The sequence below is a fragment of the Bolinopsis microptera genome, chromosome 12 (genome assembly GCF_026151205.1).
Source record: "Bolinopsis microptera isolate Bmic1 chromosome 12, MBARI_Bmic_1.0, whole genome shotgun sequence".
In the NCBI taxonomy this organism is placed as follows: Eukaryota; Metazoa; Ctenophora; class Tentaculata; order Lobata; family Bolinopsidae; genus Bolinopsis; species Bolinopsis microptera.
The window spans coordinates 12,153,279-12,177,004 of record NC_087083.1 but is presented as its reverse complement, the minus strand read 5'-3'; the positions used below and the strand labels follow the sequence as shown (position 1 = coordinate 12,177,004).

Here is a 23,726-nt window from a genome sequence, read left to right as displayed (position 1 = left end):
GCCATCTTCATACCTTGATGGATGAAACTTGAACTTGACTCATGAAATAGAGGAAACATCACTAGAAATCATTCGGAATGCTAGCCGATGCTGGCGGAAACAGACTAAGTTGTAATTTCAAACACTGCCCAATTGTTTTAGCCTTGACATTCTTGCCATAGTTCGTATCAATCTTCATACGAGCATTTCCGTCAGAGAATAATTGTTTGGCAGAAACGGTTGAATGCGCATAATACGTGATAGTTTCCAAAACTTCGCCACTCCACAACAGTATAATTAGTAGAACGACGGTAATTAGAATGACATCATTTTTGCAATTACGCTTAGTAACCAGTTACTTTATTGTTCCTAAGATTACGTTAGAAACAAGCAGCAAGCTTTAGAAATATTGCTGGAATTATAACATGCTCTCTTTTGAATCGACAGAACGAATCCAAAGATAACGGCTCATTTGAGAGAGGCATATTATCGCCGGCAATAATTTACATTTCAATATTAAAACGTAAACCACAGCTTCATTAAAGCATATATCATTCAACGGCTGTCCTTATAAGTTTTTAACATTTTTTTGAGCTGTTTTGAAGTTCAGCGCTGTTACGATCGCTTTTTTTCAACATTTTTCAATAACTGTAGATCTCAACTTGTTTGACGCAAGTCAACCTCACAATATGTTTACAATATCAGCTATTTTCCTCTCCGATGCACGAATTATGCACTCTAAACTAAGGGCTGGTCCACAAAGTATGACGTAAAGTGTGACGTGCTCAATGAGGCCGGAGAGTTTTAAACTTAAATTATCTAATTGTAACTCAGAATGGTAGTCTCTCAGTTTCTGTCAATTTAAGTTTGATTAAGAGCTCCCTTGTTTTGTCCGTGTCGTCGATTTTGTATTTTCTGTTCACTCGACTGATGAATTGGCTCGAATCGGAGACCTGGCTCATTTGAACATTTAAGATCATTTAAGACCAAATGGCCCTAAACATTCGCAACAATGCTCCCTTATATGGTACAAATGATACTCCCTAAATGGTACGAATACTAGTAACTCTACCCCATATTCAAGTGATGAACACACATTTAATTTAATCCTAATCATCCCACTATTGATTGCACTAAACACATTTAAACAAATTTCAACCTCAGCCTTTCCTCTAAATTCCTATACTTTTCCCATGTTATTACATTACTGAAGTTGCTATGACAACAGCGGTATTACTATTGCGAACCCCTCCAAATGTATCATATGTGTTTGCGTGAGACCTACAGACATCAGAAGGAAATATTCTTACTTCCTTGCTCGCTGTTTTAATTTGTTATCTTCTCGTTATCTTGATGACGTATTCACTTTATAACTTCATAATATCGCTTACCTTGGCTTTCACCCACCTGATTTGAAACTTTTACAAATAGTACATATACAATACAGCAAAGAGAATTTAAAATAAACGACATCATGGGGTATCGGTAGATCATTCCAGACACTGTGTGTTCTGAAGAAGAAGCTTCTCTTACCTATGAGTCCCACCTTCAACAACCTCCTCACTTACAGTACATAAATACCTAGTACACAACCAACAACGACCTGTTTAAAACTATAGTTTCTATTTTTATCCCCTGATAAGGTTAATTGGTGTCTCTATCACAGCAGGTCCAACTCCATTATCTTTATCCTTTGAGGCTGTCCGTTGTTATCTCCGTTCTCTCCTTTATCTCAGAATGTATATTTAGACCAGCTCTCCCAGTCTTGTTCGATAATTAAGTAATTAGCTAATTATGGCTACTAAAAACACCTATCCTCCTTGTTAGAAACATACGGGGGAGCCTTGTGTGGCGGATTGTGGGCGCGTTTTGTCACAACAAAGCTCTTAATCACTTTGTTATCCGACGACTCACATGACCACGTGTGAGTCACGTGTGACTCACATGACCACGTGTGAGTCACATGACGACTCGTAGTGACGGGGTATCCTCAGCCGGGTAGAGAGGGAGGTCACATCATCTTATCCTACTTATCAGCTGTTTAGATCCCTATCTTCGTGTTATCTGTCTATAAGCTGGTAGTTAACAATGTATTAAGTGGCAGTTTTGTCTACTTTGTTTCTTCAGAATGGAGGTCATAGGTAATGTCTAGATTCGCTTCACTGATATATGCTCCTGTTTTGAAGCCGATTTCAGGCTTTTGTTTGATTTTCGATCTCCCGCGGAGAAAATCTCGCGACTAATCGGTTGTGTTTTGGACCGTGAAACTGGTTACACGTTCGATATTTTTCTGAATGCTGATCTTTGATACATTACTTTTCTATATCAGTAAAAGCTTATTTCAAATCAACTATTTTCATTGTCATAGAAAATGATTGAAGTTGAAGTTGAATTTGTGGTATTTAAACCTGATCACCCTATTCAATACTTATTACTTAATAATATAATCTATGGAGCTATTTGAATTATAACTAAGATTATCAATATCACATTATCAAATGATTACGATGCTTGGAAGTTCCCTATTTCTAATTTAACCTCCTTTTCTAGAACCCCATATTACCAGAACTTTCTACAGCAATACTATACAGTACACTGCCATGCAGATATAATAGAACATATCAGACCTCATAATGAACCACCAGCTCTATTTGTTGAATGCTCCCCAACTTTCTTAAGAAAGCGTGAGAATTTTTCACAGCCAACAAAGCTAACACCGAGCCAACAGAAGTCTTGCTTCACTTTGCCGTGCAAAGTACTTATCCGACGTTTAACTATTAGACTTTGTCGCAGAGTTGGCATTAATGCTCATTATTATTAATTTGTTTTACACGTTCTGTTATCACGTGTCCTTTTTTGTTTGCTTTTATTTTGATTACTATTTTTTTTCGCTATCCAGAGTTTCAAAATATACAAAGTACAGTGCACCGTCCATTAATTATCCGGCTCCATATTTATAATCCTTATCAACCAGTTATCAGTGTCCTACTCAATCTTTGGCAGCGAGTCAATTCAACACGTTTTAATAAAGATTTCACTATCTTGACTTAATTTCCGAGTATGTAATTAACTCGTTAATCAGTCTCTCACAATAAAGGCAAGAGAAGATGGTGATGATACGAGGTTAAACTAGCCCTAAATTACTCCTCACCCCACTACTTATAGATTATGTGAAAGTTTACAATCTTGTTCATCACGTCTTCCCAACGCGGCTCTAAACGCCTCTCTATGGCGACCAAATTTTTCCAATACAGAAAACCAGAGGTCCCCGAAAATCCAGACATTGCTATTTGGGTGGGTATATTCGGAACTTCTACATTTGTCGGAACTCGGACTTGTTGTCATGTGGAGTCAAAACTCATGAAAAATACCCCAAAAAACATAAAGTAACACTGAAAGTAACACTGAAAGTAACACTGAAAGTAACACTGAAAGTAACACTGAAAGTAACACTGAAAGTAACACTGAAAGTAACACTGAAAGTAACACTGAAAGTAACACTGAAAGTAACACTGAAAGTAACACTGAAAGTAACACTGAAAGTAACACTGAAAGTAACACTGAAAGTAACACTGAAAGTAACACTGAAAGTAACACTGAAAGTAACACTGAAAGTAACACTGAAAGTAACACTGAAAGTAACATGAATATTTCCCAGGGCACAGAGGAACAGTTCACATCCCCGCGCGGCGGAGACCGAGGTCACGTGTTCATCAAGGGAGGTGGAGGACGAAGTGATGGCGGGAGTTACGCGCAGATGCACCTTAAGAAGATACAGAAGGACTCAGGCGGACCTGAAGACAGTCTTAGCAACCAAACGTCTGCTCCAAGGTGCGCTAATGTTTGGTGTCATTCCGGAAACTTATATTTTTAAAAGTTGTATATTTCTCTTATTTTGGGAATATTTGATAGTATTCAGTCTCTGATATCTTTGTTATAGGTCGAACACGCTCGGTTCACTGAAGAAATATTTCCCGTCTGTCAAAGGATCCCCCGACCCCAAACGCAGCTGGCCAACTACTAAAACTAAGGATGAGGAGGTCAGTGGGTCAGTTTATTGCGTGGTAGTGAATACAAAATATGTTGTGTGAGGAAGATAAGCGTGTGTAAAAAGGTTATTGTAGTGCGAAATCTTTCGGAAGTTAAAATGTTAATTCTCATTCTAAAAATCACCTTGTAATTTCTCAGGTTTTATCAAACGGATCAGCGCCACCACAGAAATCAAACTCGTTTGCAAACGACAGTTACGGAGTTCAGACTTCGAGTATGTACGCAAACTATCGCGTTAACTCAGGTTCGTGTTGTAAAGTGCAGCTGTCGTTTTCTTGATGAAGGAGTAACCTGAACACGTGCTTGTACCGAGGGGTCCGCACGTTGCGGAATTCAAAACAAAACAACTTCTTTTAAAACCTATCTCTTGGAAGCATTCTTTATTTCTGTTCTGTGTAGCACTGTTCACTGTTCACTGTACGCCTTAAATCATTTTCCAGTTTTTTGAATGCCTCTTTATCTTGTTCACACTTCAGCTTCAACAGCGTGATAACTGAAGACTAATTATAATTAACCCACCATAAACTATCCGATAATTAAGTAATTTGATCGCCCATAAGACTAATTGTCAACTAATTAGACTAATTAGTTGACTAATTGCCAACCCTTTAGGTGAAAGTAGCGGAGTAGGAACACTCACGAACAATACTCCCAACGGTTCAGCATCAAACCCACCAAGACAGAACCACTATTCCCCCGCTACTACTCTCAATGATAGCGGAATTTTCGAGGAGCACTCATTCGTCAACTCAAAAGTAGGGGCTGTTAGTTGTTAGTTTGTTTATTTACCACCGGTCATGTTTGTTCAGTTTGTTAGTTGTTAATAGAAATTCGTAGTAGAGTAGATATCAGTGGATATGAATTTATCGATGAGAAATGAAGCTTGATGTTTCACCTGAAAATTCAAAACTCTTAAGACAAGTGGAAAATACACTTTTTCATAACAATCTTGATTTTAATAAAATAATGTATATTTATAATTTTACCGCTGACTACACTTTATCGTTAGATTCTATTAAAAACCCTTCTCACCCCACCAGGCTCCAAAACACAGCACATCATTACCTGTTCTCAAACGAACTCGAACCATATCACTATCACGCAATTTCACGGCAGCCAATAAAGATACATTATCACAATCACGTGACCCAAAGAGCGATACAGTACTGCGATCCATCTTGAAGAAACAACGCAGGGATGATGCTAATTCTGTTGACTGGGAGCTAACCTTTGGTAGATCTAACACGTTTGCTGGAAGACGGAATTTAGCCCGGAAGAAATTACGGAAGAAAAAGGTCGTGAAACATGTTTCAATTCATAACATACCGAGCATTTCTAGCATTCCGAGCGTAGTGAGCACAACAAGCCAAGATTCCATCAGTACTCGACAGGGGACCTCAGAACGACCACCTATTCACTCAAATAATAAAGATAAGAAAGCGGGACGCGGGAAAGGTAAACAGAAAGACAAGAGATATTATCCAAAATCACAGCAAAAAAACCAAGATCCTTCAACTCAGAGAATTATAAGTCCGATTCCGAATACAGAAGAATCATCTTCAAGTATCTCGAAACAGAACAAGTCCTCTCCAAGAGTCACGAAATCAAACAAGTCCTCTACAAAATCGAACGAAATGATCCCAGACAACCCTCAGTTTGCTGCTGATGCAGTTCCTCTGCCCGATATACCACGATTAAAGACAAAAAATAACAGTAAAACTGATCGGATAAGACACAGGAAGAAAAGTACCAGATATAAAGCCAAAGACATCCAGTCGAAGAGCGAGACAGAGTTAGACGGCGTTAAGATGACCGAAGAGCAGGCGAGGTCAAAGGACGGTGGTAAGACGTACCGAGTGATACCGATCTCAGATATCAACAGGCTAGCTCAGGAACGGAGTGAGGGTACTACTGGCACTGCTGGTACAGAGGTACATGCTATATACTTTGAGGGATCATGCGAAGTTCATCCGAGAAATTCGATGGCGAAAATTTCGAATGTATCGATGATACCCAAACTTCTGTTTTTAATTTTCATTCATCCATTTCTTGATAATGCGTTCATTATTATCACTAGTCACCAACAAAAGATAACCATCTTAAAATGTAAAAAATAAATACGTAGACCTTCAGGAATTCCCTATTAGTTCATTAACATTTGATAACAGAGTCCTATAATAGGTAACAACACCTCCTCCCTCCAGCGATCCACACCCGTAACAACAGAAGAGCACAGAACCACACCCCAGGCCCCCGAAGAGTCAGAGACCACCTCCAACAAGGATAGCCGGTCAGCAGCCAGGAGAGATATCAAACAGGATGAGGAGGAGGGGAGGAGAGCGGAGGAGGAGCGTCTAGAACTTGTGAGTCTTACCTTTCTAGGGAACTTGTCACGTGGTTTCACGCCAGCCAATAGGGAGCAGGTATCACGGCTGCGTGACTTAAATACAACCAGAAGAGTCCTATTGGTATAATTTCTGTGCCCGATTATATTATGTATTACTGAACAAATCTCAAATTTTTCCCTGATTGAATCGACGCGGGGTTTAGTAGCTCTGAAAGTGATTTAATAGTTAAAAGCGAAAGTTGTGACCCTTAATCACTAGGCGAAATGGGAGAAGATAAGGATGGAAGAGCTGGCAAAAGAAGAGAAACGCAGGTCAACTATGAGAGCACAGTTACAGCGCGAGAACGAAGTAGCAGAGCAGTACCACAAGGAGGAGGGTATGAGAATAGACTCTTATCACATCGGCAACGGTTATGTTGAACTGGTAAGCGATAGTATAGTTTCTAATTTGAAAATTAATCTTTTCATTGTATAGTTGGTAAAAGTGAAGGTGGATTTCAAATGCAGAATATTGTCAGTTGGAAGTTTAATAATTATGAAGGCACTGCATGTTCTTATCTTTGCTCTTCTTTAGTCTTAAACTTATTAAGAAATATCTCAGAACTTGGCGAAAAAGAAGCTGAAGCAGGCTGCTGAAGATTCTAGGAAGCCCCGTCCAAAGCTTATCAAAGCTCGCACCAGAACAGAGTCCATATCCAACGAACCTGACAAAAATATCGATATTGTTGGGAAAGGACTCTCAAGTCACCACATCGACTCTGATGGTGGTCTCAAGGTCGGTCGACATTCTTCTTGATTCTTGTCGGTTCCTGGTTCCTGTCAAAATTCACAGTTACCACTGTCAAAGCTAGATTCAGGATATTTTAATAATTATACGTTTTATTTATACGTTTGAACTAATAGCTCTCGTGATATGTACACTTTTTGGTAATAATCGTACTAAATAATGTCTAATTAATTAATTAATTAATTAATTAATTAATTAATTAATTAGACATTATTTAATACGATTGTTAAATAGCTCTCTGGTCTCGTGCTTCATATTCATAACCGGTTACCCCTACAGGAGCAGATGAAGGAAAAGCCAAAGATGAGCGAAGAGAAGCAGCCTCTCAGAGCACCTAGTGGGGTATACGGTCAGAGAGTGCATCCTTCTAGATCCCTGACGAAGGTACGGGGTCTTTCTGTGGAGTTTTTAGTTGAAGTTTATTTTCGGGGTTGTTGCTGTGCGTGAAGTTAATTAGTATCACTTAAGTGCTATATCTCATATTTGGATTCTAGAATTTCTTATGAGTTGTGTAGGCTGAATCTATGCAAAAAAGCTACCCTATTATAAAGTGAGGGCATTTCGCACCCTAAAACCCACAACCTCGTCAAATAACCAGTTTTGTTGATTTCAGTAGACGGCAGCCTCTCGGACAACTCTGATAACTCTGAAGAAGACAGTTCTGACAAAGAGGAACAGACAAACCGTGAGGGTCACCCCATAGGCTCGGGTCTATCTGCTGCAACACGCATGCGCTTCGAGAAGAAAAGGGCTCAGTTAGTTGAACGTCAGAGCGCAGAACAGAGGTTACCTCACGAGGAGCCAGAGTATGAGGTGGAGAGGGAGCAGAAACTTAGACCTTCACCAAGGGCCCCTAGGGCACAGTTCAGTGAGTAGTTGGGTTTAATGCTCCACGCTTTCAGACAGCCATCTTCATATTTGTATTAATTTCCTTTTAACCCTGAATTACTGGAAAATTTGAATCGTACGAATTTAATCTTTATTAACAAAGCTTTAGAATAGAAGTAAACTTCCCCCTTAAAATAACAAAACCCCTTAAAATTCCTATGCCACTAAAAAATAATTGTTAGGTAAACCAGTGTCAGCACCCGTAGAGTCACGACTAAATGTCTCCGACGGAGGAGTCAAGAGATCTCCCAGTAAACCTCAAGTCAGAGCGTAAGTAATCTCCATATTGTTTCTTCAATTGATATAGTTATTGACATTATTAAGATCAAAGTTAACACATTAGATTGTATATTTGATATTTTCAAATTGTTGGATTTCGACACTGTAGAATACACTAAATTACTGACAATCCCAGAACAATGACCACTGCTGATACTGACAAGACTCTACTGGATCAAACACAAACTTACCCCACAAAAAGGTCGCACACTCCTCAGATTAACATAACTTTCTCCAGCCCGACTAACACAACTTCAATCTCTAACAAACTACAAAATATTAACATGAAACTTGCAGACTGGTTATCGAACAAGTCCAACACGTCTTCTTCTCCTGACAACACATCTACAAACTCAAACACACTCCAAACTGACAATTATAAATTACAAACTGACAATTGCAAAGTACAAACTGAAAATCACAAATTACAAACAGCAACAAAACAGAAGTCTCGAACACACTCTTCACGACTCCTCTACAACAGTCTCTCCTCAAAACTCAACATCGACGCTCTCCAATCCAATTCCGCTGTCCTCGACACCCTCTCCAAATCATACAGACGTTCCCTCGCCCTCGGTCAATACATCAAATACCAACAAGAACTGGCGTTAAAGAAACCCCTGAAGTCGGACTACGACATAGACAACGCACCTACGAGCAAGCTAATAGAAGCGAGGCTAACACCAATAGTGGGAGAGAGGGTGCTGAGTGAGGGTGGTCCCGGTGAGGAGGGTGGTCCCGGTGAGGAGGGTGGTCCTGGTGAGGAGGGTGGTCCCGGTGAGGAGGGTGGTCCCGGTGAGGAGGGGGGCAGGGCCACCACCCAGCTCATTGAACATCTGTCTGATCTGGAGGAAGACAGCGTTGTCACTCTGCCCTTTGAAGTTGTGGAGTCCGGTCTGGAGTGTGTGGAGATGAAGGGTAGGGGTTTGGAGTTAGGCAGTAACGTTGATGAAGGAGCTTTAAATCTGGATACGCTGGATACTCCGCAAGATATTGTTAGACTAGAGAACCTCTTGAATACTGATAAGCACACTGTCGTGGTTACCCCTTCAATTTACCGTGATCAATGCTCTTACTCCAGTGAAATGCCCGGTATCAAATCTGTACGGTACCAAAAGATTCAACACAAATGGGACAAAAAGAAAAGAATCCAGATCCGGAACCGAAATAATTCCAGTGGGATAAAACGACCATCACCTGGTATAACACGTGACTGCTGCAATAAACCACGTGACAAATCAGCTGAACTTCACGCTAGATCACGTGAAGTGTTCCTGAAGTGCCGTGACAGTTCAAGGGAGCAGCATGAGGAGAAGTTGAGAGTGCTCAGTGGAGATACAGTTAATGATATCTCTTTGATAGGAAGTGTGATCGGGAGTAGGAACTGGTTTAACATTAGTAGGAGTGATTTGAGGTAACACACATACCCTATACACATCTAACTATGGTTTATTTTAAATAATTATTATTATTATGTATGATTTTGCCTGCCACATTCTGACAATGACTGACTACATGCATCGCCTCCCCATCAGTTGTTGATAATAATTGTTCTATAAATTGCTCGGGCTCCTAACGATCCTACGAGTCATGCTCTAAACGGTGCTATAATTATTCTTAAACAGTGTATAATTATTTCTATTTATCATATAATTACAGTGGTTCTCTCCGGCCGCACGACACGTCAGACAAGGATCCAGTAGATGAGAAGGAGGATGTTCCGCTGCTGAACCCGGAGAGTGCTGCAGCTGAGGCTGTTAAGAACCTCAAGATTGGTGGTGAGGAGTGGAACTTTAAGGTAAGAGGGTTTAATTTGACTCAGGGAACGAGGAGTAAAATGGAAGATGAAGTTGGTTAGGGGAGGAGGGGGTAGGAAGTAGGGTAAAATATGTTTATCTGACTGCTGAGTAGAGGTGGTGCTTAACCCCCCAGTTCCATGGCCGGATATTATGCCAAATTATTAGACGGAGGTCCATTTCCCGTAGGTCATCTCCGGAGATGATTCTCCGGCTCCGTCTACTGTATTAGACGGAGATGAAGCTCTCCGGGAATTTCTCGGAGATTAATTCATACAGAATCATACAGGATCAACAAAATTACCGTAGATGGTCTCCGGTCGTGGAACTGCAAACCGGAGAAATATCCGGAGAAATATCAGTAGACAATCTCCGTCTAATAATTTGGCATAATATCCGGCCATGGAACTGGGGGGTAAGTGCTCATTTAATGCATGCTATGTCAACATTCTGCACAGTGAAGAGGGGCCGAATAAAGTGAAATCTGGTCAGTTAACATAAATTATCCGAAATACGCTTTTAGTGGTAGTTAAAACAGTAAACAGCGTATGTTAGATTGTTTGTGTTACAATTTCTCATATTAGCTAAATTATTTTTCACAGAAAAAAATAATCTCGAAGGTTGAACCCTCGTTTTTTTACTGAAATGCAGTAATATAGTTCGATACGTATTTACGTAATGCTTCCAGTCCGATTATTGTTCTTCATTTTGTTTGTTTCACTTTATTGAAATAACTTACAAAACCAGCAAGCAGCCACCATCACCCCGGTCCTATCATTTCTGAAATGTCCATGCCAACTTGACTTCAAGATAATTTCAACGCTTGTCACTCTTCAAAATTTTAATCCTCTGAATCAATCCGACTAAAAATAGTCTTGTCAGACCAAATTGGCTCATAAAATTACCAAACAGCCTAGCTGTCATAGCTGCAATCACAATGCAATCAATATTATTATATGTAAAAAAAACTTTAACCAGTCCCAGACGACAAACAAATCTGACAACACTATTCGACGTTCCACATTTCCACCCTTGTCTCTAAACATTTGTAACCTCCGCCTCTTGCACCTCTTCCACCACTGCCTCCATCTCAACCGTGTTCTGCTCCTTTGGGGCGTTATACCTTCTCTGGGTGTGTATACCGAATCCCATGCTTATAGGGAACAGTGACGTTTTCCTCTTTGTTTTGTCAGAGCTTTTGTTAGGTCCGTTGTTCTCTACATTGCTGGGTCCGCCCATCCGCCTTAGCGCTTCATTCTTCTCTCTAATGTTCATGAACACCATTACTGAAATAAAACGTAAAAATAACTGTCAATAGAGATGTAATACTTAGGTGATAGCTCTTAGTTATACAAATTTAACAGAATAAGCACGTGCAACAAGGGTTAACAAAGAATGTTTACATACCATACACGATGATACACAATATGGGGATGAGAATTACTGGCATTATAAGCTTGGTCGTCTTTAGAGGGGCGTCAGCTAAAGCCATCCATTCCTCATTTGTTACAGGTCCTTTATTAGCGGTCGACATCCTGATCCTTGTGTGACGTAAAATTAGATAGAGGTGAATTAACGGGTGATACTCGTAAAATATTTGTTCCAAATTTTATTAGGACCGTCGACGAGTCCAACTCGACGCGCGTCCTGGTAGGTTATAAACCTACAAGAGGTGAAATGTAAAGACTTCTTCTGATCTTAGTAATCGACAAAACAGAAGAGCAAAGCTACCTTCTGAAAAGTTGCAAAAGAACATATTAGGAAATGATAGTAATAGTAATTGCTCATTGACAATGGCTGGATAATTCAAAAGAAAACGTTCTAATATGTTCCACACAAAATTAATCAAATCAGCAGTCAATTTGTCAACCAGACAACAATCTGACCACCTAGAAACACTATCAAGCTGAACCATCAACGACAATCTGCAACAACAATTGTATGCGCCGTATACCAAATTACAATATTCTTACTCAATAATTGAAAGCTGAACAGGTAGAATTAGCCTTGGAGTCAGAGATATGTACGAAATTTCCATAATCCCCTTCACCGCATCAACATGCTCCGTTTCACAAAAATTTGCAGAATTATTTTCACAAAGCAGCTGAATTCTTATTACGTTGTTAATAATGAACAGATGCCTAGTAATAGTAACAAATGAAGTCGTCTCTGTGGTATTGTTTGCACTGACGCAACTCCATCTTTCAAAGACAATCAACCAAAGTGCTGTTCATTGTCACACGTATGAAAATTGCTCATGTAAACGTGTCGATACGGCTAAATAGGACCATTCTCAGGGAAATCCCCGCTAATGAAACTAGTCAAAGTTGCGCTAAGAAAATTATTTATATATAATAAGTACAATGCAACCGTTCTATATGAATTGGAGATAAAGAAAAGCCGGTGGATACTACAGGGTGGGCCAAAAGTCAGTACCCATACGTTGGCCTTAATAGCTCCGCCGTGTGTTATATTTGAGAGCTGTTGCTTTGCAGATGGCATACTGTACTTACTGGTTCGAGGATTCCGTCGTCAAAATTTGAAAATTCGAATATTTTAGACCACGCCCATTCAATATTAAAACACCTATATTGTTTTCTCTGAACATGCTGAACGCCTAATTTTTTCAGAGACGGTAGATTATCAAATGTTGCATATGATCTAAAAACATGAGGCAAAACGGATTAGAAATGACGAAGTTATCAAGCATTTTCTGTATCTCGTTAACAAAATTGACTGGGTGATTATGTGACACCGTGACACAACACCTTAATTGGGCACCCTTAACAATTCCCATAATGTTTAACGGGGTAGTTAACGGGGTCACCTTATCACGTGATTAGGTAAACCAATCACCTGATCACACGTAATGAATAAACTCGTTATGCTTCATATCTCGGTCATCTGAGAAGCTACAGTTCTAATTCTTTCAGGACAAACGTAATTCGAATGGCCAAACACAATTCAATAACATTTAGCTTGATCCGACTATCCAAACTATCAAATAAATGTGAAAATGAACCTCCATTTGAAAAAAATGAACACGAATATTTTTCGAGTTGACAAATTCCTCGAACCAGTGGTGGTACTAAGTCATACCAGAAGGAAGTATTTAAATTGGGCACTCAGTGACTGAGCTATAAAGGCCAACGTATGGGTACTGACTTTTGGCCCACCCTGTATATATATAATATAATACGGTGAATTGCTAGATCAAGATGAATAAAGGTATTAATTGCAACGTCGACAAACAAATGATCCTACTAGTTGGTCGTCTAGGGATGTTCCCCGAAACACTACAATTAGGAAACGAACTGTATTGTTACCTTAATTACAGTACATGTACCGTACTATCACAGCTACCGTTAGTGTTTGTTGTCATGTCACGTGATCACCAGTGCTGGTCACGTGACTGGCCACGTAGTGACTTAGTGCTTAGTAGCAAGAGTCAGATCTCCCTCCAGCTCATTTCATATTAATACGGGTAAAATAGTGAAATACATGAGCCGTTTAGTTTTACTGTTGTCACCTCTGGCCTGGGCATTATGTGGCTGTCAGCAAAACAAAAAACGCTAAACGGGACCCTGGATATATACGACTTAACTTACTTTATTATGTGAGTTATTGACATGTTGATTAACAGAAAATTAAGACGTGTACACAGCTCTATTGGTTCACTGAACACAGGACGGTTTAACGTACAAAACAACGCAAATCTAGCGATACAAATCTAGCAATAATCTAGCAATACAAATCTAGCAATAATAATCTAGCAATACAAATCTAGCAATAATAATCTAGTGCCGAACGAGCGAAAATTATTTGAGATCATTGTAAGATGGCTTTGTAAGAGTAAGGTTAATTTAAGAAATTCAATACATTCAGAATTATGTATAATAGTGAATATTTACTTTGTACTGTAGTCATCTCGTGCTGACTGAATAGAAGAAAGACCTTTCTTTGATAAAAAAATGTCCGTGACTGTTCCACTCGTCGAATTTGCTCCTCTTAATCTTATCTAAATACTGTATTGTCTTAAAAAAACGTGCTATATAATACTATATTGTCTTAATAAACGTGCCAGACGACCGAGCAGTACTACTACAATCTTACAATAGCCTGGTCGGTCGCCATCTGTGAAAATTTATTGAGCAAATTTAATCTTTATGGTATGATGAGTTTGGTATGATTTGGTGACTAGATTCAAATTCACAAGGATTATTCCTGATGGCCAACGCTGACAAAAACACAAAGGCAATCATGATCAATTTTTTAGGTTGAAATTCTTTTAAATGCACACTCGTGACTTGTAAGAATTTCAACGATGAGAGACCCAGTGTAAAGATCTCAGATGAGCGACTTTTATAATTTTTTAAATAATTGTCTCACGGGAACAGTGATCCTTAGTTCCTGTATTTTCTAATCCCCACTAATTTTTGAATCCTTAAAATGAGCTCTATGCAAGCTCGTGATAGATCAGCTACAGCATCTGTTATGATTCCAGAATCCACAAAGGGGGAATGATTATGTCGCAAATTAAATATTATGCGTATTCAAGTAATTTGCACACAGCAGCTACAATTATAGTTGAAGGTAAGTCAAACACTGGTCAAGCAATTCTTTGGTTGCTTCCAATCCACAGTTTCATACACGAGCTAAAAGACAATTGTAACACGCCCTGGCAGGTTGGGCTGTCAGGTTGCTCTGGGCATGAATTTCATAACATTACCCGCAAGAGAGAATTGACAGTTTTATTGGAGTTTTCTTTTGTAAAGGCGAATGGAATGTTAATGATGTTCATCGACAGCAATGAATCCAGGGACTACTTGCCAACTTGTCAATCAGAAACTCTGCCAAGCTAACAGCGCGATCGGTTCTGGAGTGGTTCTGTACTAGACGGATAGAAAGCCTGATAAAAAGTTTGTATCTCGCAAATCAATCGTTAGTTGCGAACAAAAAGTCAGCCACAGGTATAATTCAACAACAAAACAGTCACCTGTCCCATGATAAATAGGGTTGAACAATGAAAAACGTGGTGAGAAGGCACACATTAACCGTTGCCAAACATTAAGAATTTACATTCAGCGTTGATATTTTATTGTAATATGTTATACACGGTGAAAATATTCGAGCTGTATTCGAGCTACAGTTGCCCCAATCGGCAATAAAGCCTAATATCATAGCCCAATTATAAGATAACGGTAGATCAAGGCGAAAGGTCGGTAAACAAGGCTACTGTGTGTATCACAGTGGCGAAATGCCCGGTGATGGTGAAGCTCAAGTAGATATATATATATATATATATAATATTGTGGTATTAAATAATGTGGTATTAAATAATGTCGTATTAAATAATGTCGTGTTACTGTTACTAGATTGGACCGTTGATTAAAATAATGGGCTGGTTTTTTGGGTTATCAAATCCGTTTTATGACAGAGAAGAGATGCTTATGAAGTAAGAGTATTGATAGTATTCCAAATTTTCAGAGCCAAATTTTACATCTAATAATCAGCACTCACCTTTTCCTATTTTAGGTACAAGGACTGCACGTGCTGCGGCGTCTGGCGCGCCATCACCCGGAGGCATTCCAGAGTGACATTCTGACCTACATCCGGCTGACATGTGCTGAGGTACTCAACCTGAGGTCTCAAGTAGCAAGACTCGCTATCCAGATAATTGGAGACTACTTCACACTCCTCAAGACTGCCATGGACGCAGGTTAGAGCTGCTAGATTAAGATTTACTATCCATTACGAGTGTAATGTTTGCTTAATTTGCGACCAATTCTTTTTTTGTTTCTTCGTGTGTTAAGTTTATCTGGATTCTTATTTCAACATATCATTCACATATATTCATCCACCACAATCTTCCCAGATCTGGAGCGCACGTGCGAATGTCTTCTGATAAAAACGGGTGAGCTGAACCAGTTTATACGGAACGATATCGGAGCAACCCTCAGTAAAATGGTGGACAATGCAACTCCATCCAGGGTCCTTGTCTCCCTTATCAACCACGGAACGTAAGTCTGATTTCACAATTTACATGCTATTTACTTAGTAATATTTAAATGGATAATTAGTAAATCTCTAAATTTTGCATTTGCTGAACTCACTGAAACTCACTTACTAACTAAATACGATGTGCTATTGTTCTGTAGGAGTCACAAGAGCGCCAACGTACGTGCGATATCAGCAGCCTGTTTGAAAGACATAGTGTCCCGTATGGGAGTGAACAAGTGTCTTAACAAGGAGTTCGCCCCCAAATTTATTACCGCAGTCGATAAGCTGAGTCACGATGGAAACCAGGAAGCCAGGTAATATTGTTGTTGATAAGTGACGTCATGAGGTTTATAATTATAATTATCACGTAAAGCAGTTTGATGTCTATTTTGAAAACATGACGTCATGTTTCTCCCGTGATCGTAATGTGACGTCATGTGATCTAAATGTAACGTGATATCCAGGTACTACGGACGCCTCGTCCTCTCCTGGTGTATGGAGCTCTCTAACTTTGACTCGCTGTGTCAGCGGCACTTACCTGCTAACGCGGCCCGAAACCTCAAGGATCTCTGCGACAAGATCAAGAATAAGGGTGTGGGCAACCTGCCTCAATCTGCTGACCGTACAAGTGGAAGGTAGGGAAATTTAATAATATGTGCATAATGTTCACTGAAATTAAATTGTATTTACTGTAAAATCTTGCTTTTCCTTGTAAGGTGGGATGTAATAATATTTCCAATAGTGATACATTATCTTTATCTTTCTTAACGAGTGCTAATGTTACAGGTACCGGTCCCAACCCGTGTCACGGGCCCAGTCCAACCTATCCGCTACCTACCCTGCCAACCGATCCAGGAAACCTAGGTTTGTTAAATTGTTCAGGGTTCTTATCGAGTGTTAACAAGCTTTATTTCACTCTCACTTCACCCTCGTGATAGTAGTGGGCAATTCGGTAATGTAGCTACGCACGGTTAAGGCACGGTTAAAACACGGTTAAGGCACGGTTAAGGCTACTGGCATCTGTTCTTCAATATCACATAAGTCATTTTAATACCCTGAGTTCTTCATTTAAGAAATCAATAAGACACAAAGCACTTGATGTGAAGGCACTACGGAGTCCTTTAAAGCCCCCCCCCCCCCAAGTTTTATAAAAATGCCGCCCCTTACCTCACCCAATCATCACTCTAACTTCACCCAAAACTTCATTCATTTCAGTGCAAAAAGAAAACCTGTAGTTTCGCCGGATAAGCGAACAGTGGACACTTCATTTTCTCATATTACATCATCATCTTCTAGCTATCACGGATTATTGTTATGATCTAGAATTGGGACACATTTTATTTTCCGATTGCTTATTTTTTATGTCAATGAGTCACTCATTTCTAAGATTGTCAACCGAAAATTTGGTTCCCGTCAAGAAATCATCTTTTGGGGATAACAACAAATTGTGAAGAAAACGATTTACTCACCAGTCGCAATAATCGCACTTTTCACCATCGATTTTAGTCTTTTATTATTGATTTACATAAAATGAAGTTTCTATTTTTGCTATTTCTTTTCTGTAAGTTTTTACAGAATTGGTACCAGGGAATTTTACTTCTTTTTTTCTTTATTTTCTTCTCTCCTTATAGTTATACTTTGCTGATATATTAGCTTACGAAGTATATTAAAATGAGTTCGCTATACATTTATTTAACTTGTTAATGATGTATGATGTATGATGTAAAGACCGTTATGATTTAATCACAAATTATGGTAATGTTATTTATTAATCACAAATTCTGGTAATGTTATTTATTTCTCGCGAGCATTGGTAGTGTTTTTTCGTTATCATTCAAAACATAATCCATAAACGGTGACTCGCAGAATTTACTTTGCTGTAGCAGAAAATATCTAACAGTTTGCTGTTTCCTCACTTAAAATAAATTCTGGGGCACCACACCATCTATCATTGACATGGACATTTTTCTATCATAACATTGAGTCCGTTTCAGTAATCATTTAATTGTTTCGAATTCGAAATCGAATCGCCCTAAATAACATAAATCACTTCAACAAATAGCAAATGTTTTACAAAAGAGCCAGTAATATCAAACTAACACTAACCCTCCTCTCCTCCCAGTTGTCACAACGAGGTAGACCACCCAGACTCTCTCCACACCAGCCTGGAGACTAACTCGCCGCGCACTGCGCGCAGACCAGGTCCTCGGCGCGACCTGCGCGAGACGGTCCACTCTGACAGGATGCCGCAGAGTTTGTACAAGAACCTCAACTCATCCAACTGGCAGGACAGGTTTGTGGGTTTCTTTTTACGGTGTTTTTCAAGTTGGGAGTTTGCATTTCATCGATGAGATGATAGGGCGGGCAGCGTTTGACAACTGCTTTAATTTGAAATCATTTTTTATTTATCTGGGTCCGAATGCATTCTTGTTAAAGATATATTTTATGCTGTAATTGTAAATAACAATGTTTCAATATTTTGTGCAGAATAATAACTACTTCAGATACACTGGTATAGCTGAGCTCCTAGACTTGTCCATCAAACAACCAGCAGAGGTCAGACAGTGTATTGTGCGGATAAGTGATGCGTTTACTCCCCGCCTCAAGGACCCTAACAGCAAGGTAGTGTAACTAGTAGTGTAATTATGGTAACTAGTAGTGTAACTATGGTAACTACTAGTGTAACTATGGTAACTAGTAGTGTAACTATGGTAACTAGTAGTGTAACTATGGTAACTAGTAGTGTAACTATGGTAACTAGTAGTGTTACTATGGTAACTAGTAATGTTACTATGGTAACTAGTAGTGTAACTATGGTAACTAGTTACTCCCCGTCTCAAGGACCCTAACAGCAAGGTTGAGCCCAGTATTTTAAGTATCTTTTCTCGTTACACTTATACTCTCGCCTACCCATCGAACCTAACCGCACCCAACTATAGTGCAGCAAGAGTTTATTGAGCTATGGAATGTTTAACACCTCATTCCCTCTCCTTGCAATAACACTAACTGCCCTGTCCACCAGGTAAACCTGTACGCACTGCAGTGCCTACTGCGGATGTTGCCCCACCTGGAGACGTCCCTGGACCAGGTTCTGACCCCGTTCACTGAGCAGCTGGTCCCTAACCTGGCCTCCCAGCGAGCTAACATTGTTACGCTTACTAGTCAGATATTAGACGGGTTCAAAGTTCACGTTGGTAAGTTTCCCTTGTCAAGTATCCACCTTATAGACATAGTTATAATTATATCATGTAATTGTTTAAACAGATCTGCTAAATTTGCTGTGATACAATTTTCTCGAATTTTAATCTTTCAAAACATTGCTTTCAGATAATCCCCAACTGGTGTGCGAATATTGTAGGATCATCAAAAGTCAGAACAACCCCAGAATAAAGCCTATCATACTCGACAAGATCTCAGATATGGTAAATCTTTTACTTTGCGTTCTTTTCTTTCGCTGTTGCACGTTGTTCATTTTACAGTGAAATTGAAATGCTCAAATTATTGTATATAACTGAAAATCTTAGACACTAAAAAATAGTCGGATGATATTCCCTTTTGATGTTTCTTGTATTTGTAACAAGTCTCCGGTTTCATATTATTCTCATACTTGTCTCTTCTAAAAATGTAAGACGAATATAATAATGAATGTTGTTCCAGGTGCGACAAGTGCACGAGGTGCGACCTAAGTTGGTGGAACAAATGACAGTCCCAATAATCGTGGAACACAGCGAATGTCTGGTTCAAACCAACGGAGCAAACAATCTGGGCTCCTACGTGGGGCGTCTGGCGTGCCTCCTTTATCAGTGCATGGGAAACAAACTATTGACGGAAATAAACAGGATCAAACCCGCCACCGTGGGAACTATTCGAGAATATTTAGTCGCAAACACGTGACATCTTACGCGTGACGTCACCAAGGCATGACGTCACGTGGCGACCGTCATCAGATCGAGCTAGGGTGCTGCACATGCGCGTATCTTTTCAGTCTCATGTACATATTTGTGCGTGCTCATCAAAGTTTCTTCACTTCAGTTCCCGGAATAATAATGCTTCTCAGTCCATGCACGTGTGCACGCGCCGTGTACATTATTATTAATCCACCGCGAATGTTAATTTATTGTTTTGTAAAGATCAGTAATTCGTGGTTAACACGGAACAGTTATATTTTTAGTTTTAGACGCATCTGTCGGTTGATTTTAAAATGTAAAATGTTTGTATTATAGAATTTGTATCTGCACATGTACATTATAAATGAAAACCTTTTTGGAACTTTAACTGAATAATGAATGTAGCTTGTTTCATTTCTCATGATGATTTCGGCTCTTGTTAAATCGCTCGCCTAATAAGTGGTTTATAAGGTATCCGTATTCTTATTTCTAGCAAAACGAAACGGTCGTACGGAAAACTTTACCCCAACCGTTACCATTGCCCCAACTCTGACCATGAACAAAACCCAATATAGAAAAGATAATTGTCCTCAACATGTCCAATTTGGACAAATATCAACTACCAATATCGATTCCACCACCATCGTTTACGACTGTGGATTAATCAAGGTCGATGGATTGATTCTCCTGACGGCTATAAAAAACAATCAAAGGATGGGAACTTAGTGGGCCGGTCCCTAACAAAAAATGCAAATCGTCGAACTTGGCTGCATCCAGGATTTTTAGCTCCACGCTCGACATGACGGCGACACCCTAGATGCGCTCAGAGTTTTCAAGTTTTGCACGCCTAATATAATAAAAACGATTATTACATGCGCCAAACACCACTCTGGGATACAATTATTATACAATTAGTAAAACAATTACTTTGTAGGGAAACTTGATCGTGCGTGGTGAAACCGCGGCGAAATTCTTGTTAGCTCCGCGATAGGTCGTTTTACTATGGTAACTAGTATTGTAACTATGGTAACTAGTAGTAGTGATAGAATTGTTTTACTATGGTTACTAGTAGAGTAACTATGGTAACTAGTAGTCGTGATAGGTGGTTTTAATATGGTAACTAGTAGTGTAACTATGGTAACTAGTAGTAGTGATAGGTGGTTTTACTATGCTAACTAGTAGTGTAACTATGGTAACTAGTAGTAGTGATAGGTGGTTTTACTATGCTAACTAGTAGTGTAACTATGGTAACTAGTAGTCGTGATAGGTGGTTTTACTATGGTAACTAGTAGTGTAACTATGGTAACTAGTAGTAGTGATAGGTGGTTTTACTATGCTAACTAGTAGTGTAACTATGGTGACTAGTAGTAGTGATAGGTGGTTTTACGATGCTAACTAGTAGTGTAACTATGGTAACTAGTAGTAGTGATAGTTGGTTTTACTATGGTAACTAGTAGTGTAACTATGGTAACTAGTAGTAGTGATAGGTGGTTTTACTATGCTAACTAGTAGTGTAACTATGGTAACTAGTAGTAGTGATAGGTGGTTTTACTATGCTAACTAGTAGTGTAACTATGGTAACTAGTAGTAGTGATAGGTGGTTTTACTATGCTAACTAGTAGTGTAACTATGGTGACTACTAGTAGTGATAGGTTGTTTTACTATGGTAACTAGTAGTGTAACTATGGTAACTAGTAGTAGTGATAGTTGGTTTTACTATGGTAACTAGTAGTGTAACTATGGTAACTAGTAGTAGTGATAGTTGGTTTTACTATGCTAACTAGTAGTGTAACTATGGTGACTAGTAGTAGTGATAGGTGGTTTTACTATGGTAACTAGTAGTGTAACTATGGTAACTAGTAGTAGTGATAGTTGGTTTTACTATGGTAACTAGTAGTGTAACTATGGTAACTAGTAGTAGTGATAGTTGGTTTTACTATGCTAACTAGTAGTGTAACTATGGTAACTAGTAGTAGTGATAGGTGGTTTTACTATGCTAACTAGTAGTGTAACTATGGTGACTACTAGTAGTGATAGGTGGTTTTACGATGCTAACTAGTAGTGTAACTATGGTAACTAGTAGTAGTGATAGTTGGTTTTACTATGGTAACTAGTAGTGTAACTATGGTGACTACTAGTAGTGATAGGTGGTTTTACTATGGTAACTAGTAGTGTAACTATGGTGACTACTAGTAGTGATAGGTTGTTTCCAACCAGGTTCTGCAAGATATATTTTCAGTCTCCATGGGATACTAGTAATACTACTTTTAACCGTTTACTTAAAGGTGAACATTATCTACAAATATTACTAGTAGTGTAACTAGTAGTGTTACTAGTAGTGTAACTAGTAGTGTTACTAGTAGTGTTACTAGTAGTGTTACTAGTAGTGTTACTAGTAGTGTAACTACGGGCACTGTCTCGGACAGCATTACCAATGGTGGTGAACATAGTGTCAATCCCAAGAAGCTGTAAGTCCTTGGCTTTTTGCCAAGGTCCATCCAGTCAGTGTTCTTAGTGAACAGTACGTTCATTGTAGCTTGTAAACTGTCAGCAGATGTTAAAGACCCGCTTATGTGTGATTATCTTGTAACACAAAGAAAGAAGTTGGAGCACATCCCCAGACCAACAACATAACAATGTTTTATTCATGAGCATTTCAAGCAGAGGGTTCCTGCTTTGTTGTGGCAAGTAAACCCAATGCTAACTCCCCATAAACTTAGGATTAAAACAAAGGCCATTATGTCATTAGAAAAGACCGATTACCCTCGGTCAGAGTGTCTTGAACGTGAGAGAGCTGCATCTTCGGTTTATTTCTAGAACACACTCTTGACTCTACGATCAAGTTGAGCAAAGCACAGCTGTAGTTTCTTGGCATTTTCGATAGTCATCAGTCCACCAATTTTCAGATCAGCCAGTTTCCTTTGCTCGACGGTGGTGCGACTATCACAGATTTTATAGTTCGGGTGTTTAGTACTTTTCGGATCAGATGCTGTCGTCCTGTCAAGGAATATAATTATTGCTGACTTCTTGTAACATGTGGAAGTTTGTTGGTGTTATCTGGCACAACAGTACCAATGCCATGCATGTGTTCGTAGTTTGGGCCTTGCGTGTTTTCCTTGCTGCACTGGTCGGTTCCTATTTTGTTAGTACAATAAATGTGCATCTTCAATTATATCACAATGCTGGCAAGTATGACCGTGCCTCTTATATTCACAATACTATTTACCCCCTTTACTATTTACCCCCTTTACTTTAATACCCCCTTTATTGATTTTCTGGCATTAAGACTCATCGAAAGTAGTTCAGCAGGTATATTTAAGTTCAAGTCATTCTAATTCAATGTTAAAGATGACAGGAATAAGATATAGTTATGTGGAGGTTTTTAAGAAATTTGCGCAAAATACGCGCCAGCATGTTATACGAAATTTGGTTTAAAAAACCCAAAATCGCCATATTCAGGTGACTTAAAAACCATGTTAAAATTGAGTTAGAGTTCTGAAACTTTGCAGGGCGTCTAGACGTTGACCAAATCGACTGTAAAACAAATTTCGTGTTTCAGGAGTATCAAAAAGTGGGTTTTCTGGAACCCCTGTTTTACGATAGATTGTCGTGATACATATATACATACATATATACATCTAGCTCTCGTCTTGCCGATTGAGCACTGTCAGCAGACGACACCACCCACAATTTACATAAATACATATATACAC

The 23,726-nt window shown here is 39.2% G+C and overlaps 3 protein-coding genes across 3 annotated transcripts in view; 1 reads left to right on the top strand and 2 right to left on the bottom strand.

The window, feature by feature from the left end:
- Positions 1-20,413, top strand: part of LOC134823914 (TOG array regulator of axonemal microtubules protein 1-like) — a 53,441-nt gene extending 33,028 nt beyond the window's left edge. Inside the window, exons 15-36 of the mRNA XM_063835511.1 lie at positions 3,638-3,810; positions 3,920-4,019; positions 4,168-4,273; positions 4,642-4,784; positions 5,070-5,960; positions 6,234-6,392; positions 6,636-6,800; positions 6,978-7,151; positions 7,443-7,602; positions 7,777-8,031; positions 8,234-8,321; positions 9,990-10,128; positions 15,662-15,845; positions 16,002-16,146; positions 16,285-16,440; positions 16,591-16,761; positions 16,913-16,990; positions 18,249-18,419; positions 18,631-18,748; positions 19,149-19,320; positions 19,454-19,548; positions 19,784-20,413. Of these exons, the coding sequence (XP_063691581.1) occupies positions 3,638-3,810; positions 3,920-4,019; positions 4,168-4,273; positions 4,642-4,784; positions 5,070-5,960; positions 6,234-6,392; positions 6,636-6,800; positions 6,978-7,151; positions 7,443-7,602; positions 7,777-8,031; positions 8,234-8,321; positions 9,990-10,128; positions 15,662-15,845; positions 16,002-16,146; positions 16,285-16,440; positions 16,591-16,761; positions 16,913-16,990; positions 18,249-18,419; positions 18,631-18,748; positions 19,149-19,320; positions 19,454-19,548; positions 19,784-20,020 (4,080 nt within the window). The 3' untranslated portion in view covers positions 20,021-20,413. The remainder of the gene's footprint in view (positions 1-3,637; positions 3,811-3,919; positions 4,020-4,167; positions 4,274-4,641; positions 4,785-5,069; positions 5,961-6,233; positions 6,393-6,635; positions 6,801-6,977; positions 7,152-7,442; positions 7,603-7,776; positions 8,032-8,233; positions 8,322-9,989; positions 10,129-15,661; positions 15,846-16,001; positions 16,147-16,284; positions 16,441-16,590; positions 16,762-16,912; positions 16,991-18,248; positions 18,420-18,630; positions 18,749-19,148; positions 19,321-19,453; positions 19,549-19,783) is intronic.
- LOC134824344 (NAD(P) transhydrogenase, mitochondrial-like) overlaps positions 1-23,726 on the bottom strand; it is a 1,149,555-nt gene that overhangs the window by 711,121 nt on the left and 414,708 nt on the right. The window lies entirely within an intron of this gene.
- Positions 10,678-11,663, bottom strand: LOC134824417 (uncharacterized). The gene is made up of 2 exons (XM_063836322.1): positions 11,534-11,663; positions 10,678-11,412 (listed from the first exon to the last, which is right to left on the bottom strand). Exons 1-2 carry the CDS (start codon positions 11,658-11,660, stop codon positions 11,165-11,167), a joined length of 375 nt encoding a protein of 124 aa, XP_063692392.1. The 5' UTR covers positions 11,661-11,663; the 3' UTR covers positions 10,678-11,164.

Coding starts and splice junctions, on each gene's coding strand:
- LOC134824417 (XM_063836322.1), bottom strand. CDS start 11,660: ATGTCGACCGCTAATAAAGGACCTGTAACAAATGAGGAATGGATGGCT. Junction 11,413..11,533: donor ATTGTGTATCATCGTGTATG/GTATGTAAACAT, acceptor GTTTTATTTCAG/TAATGGTGTTCATGAACATT.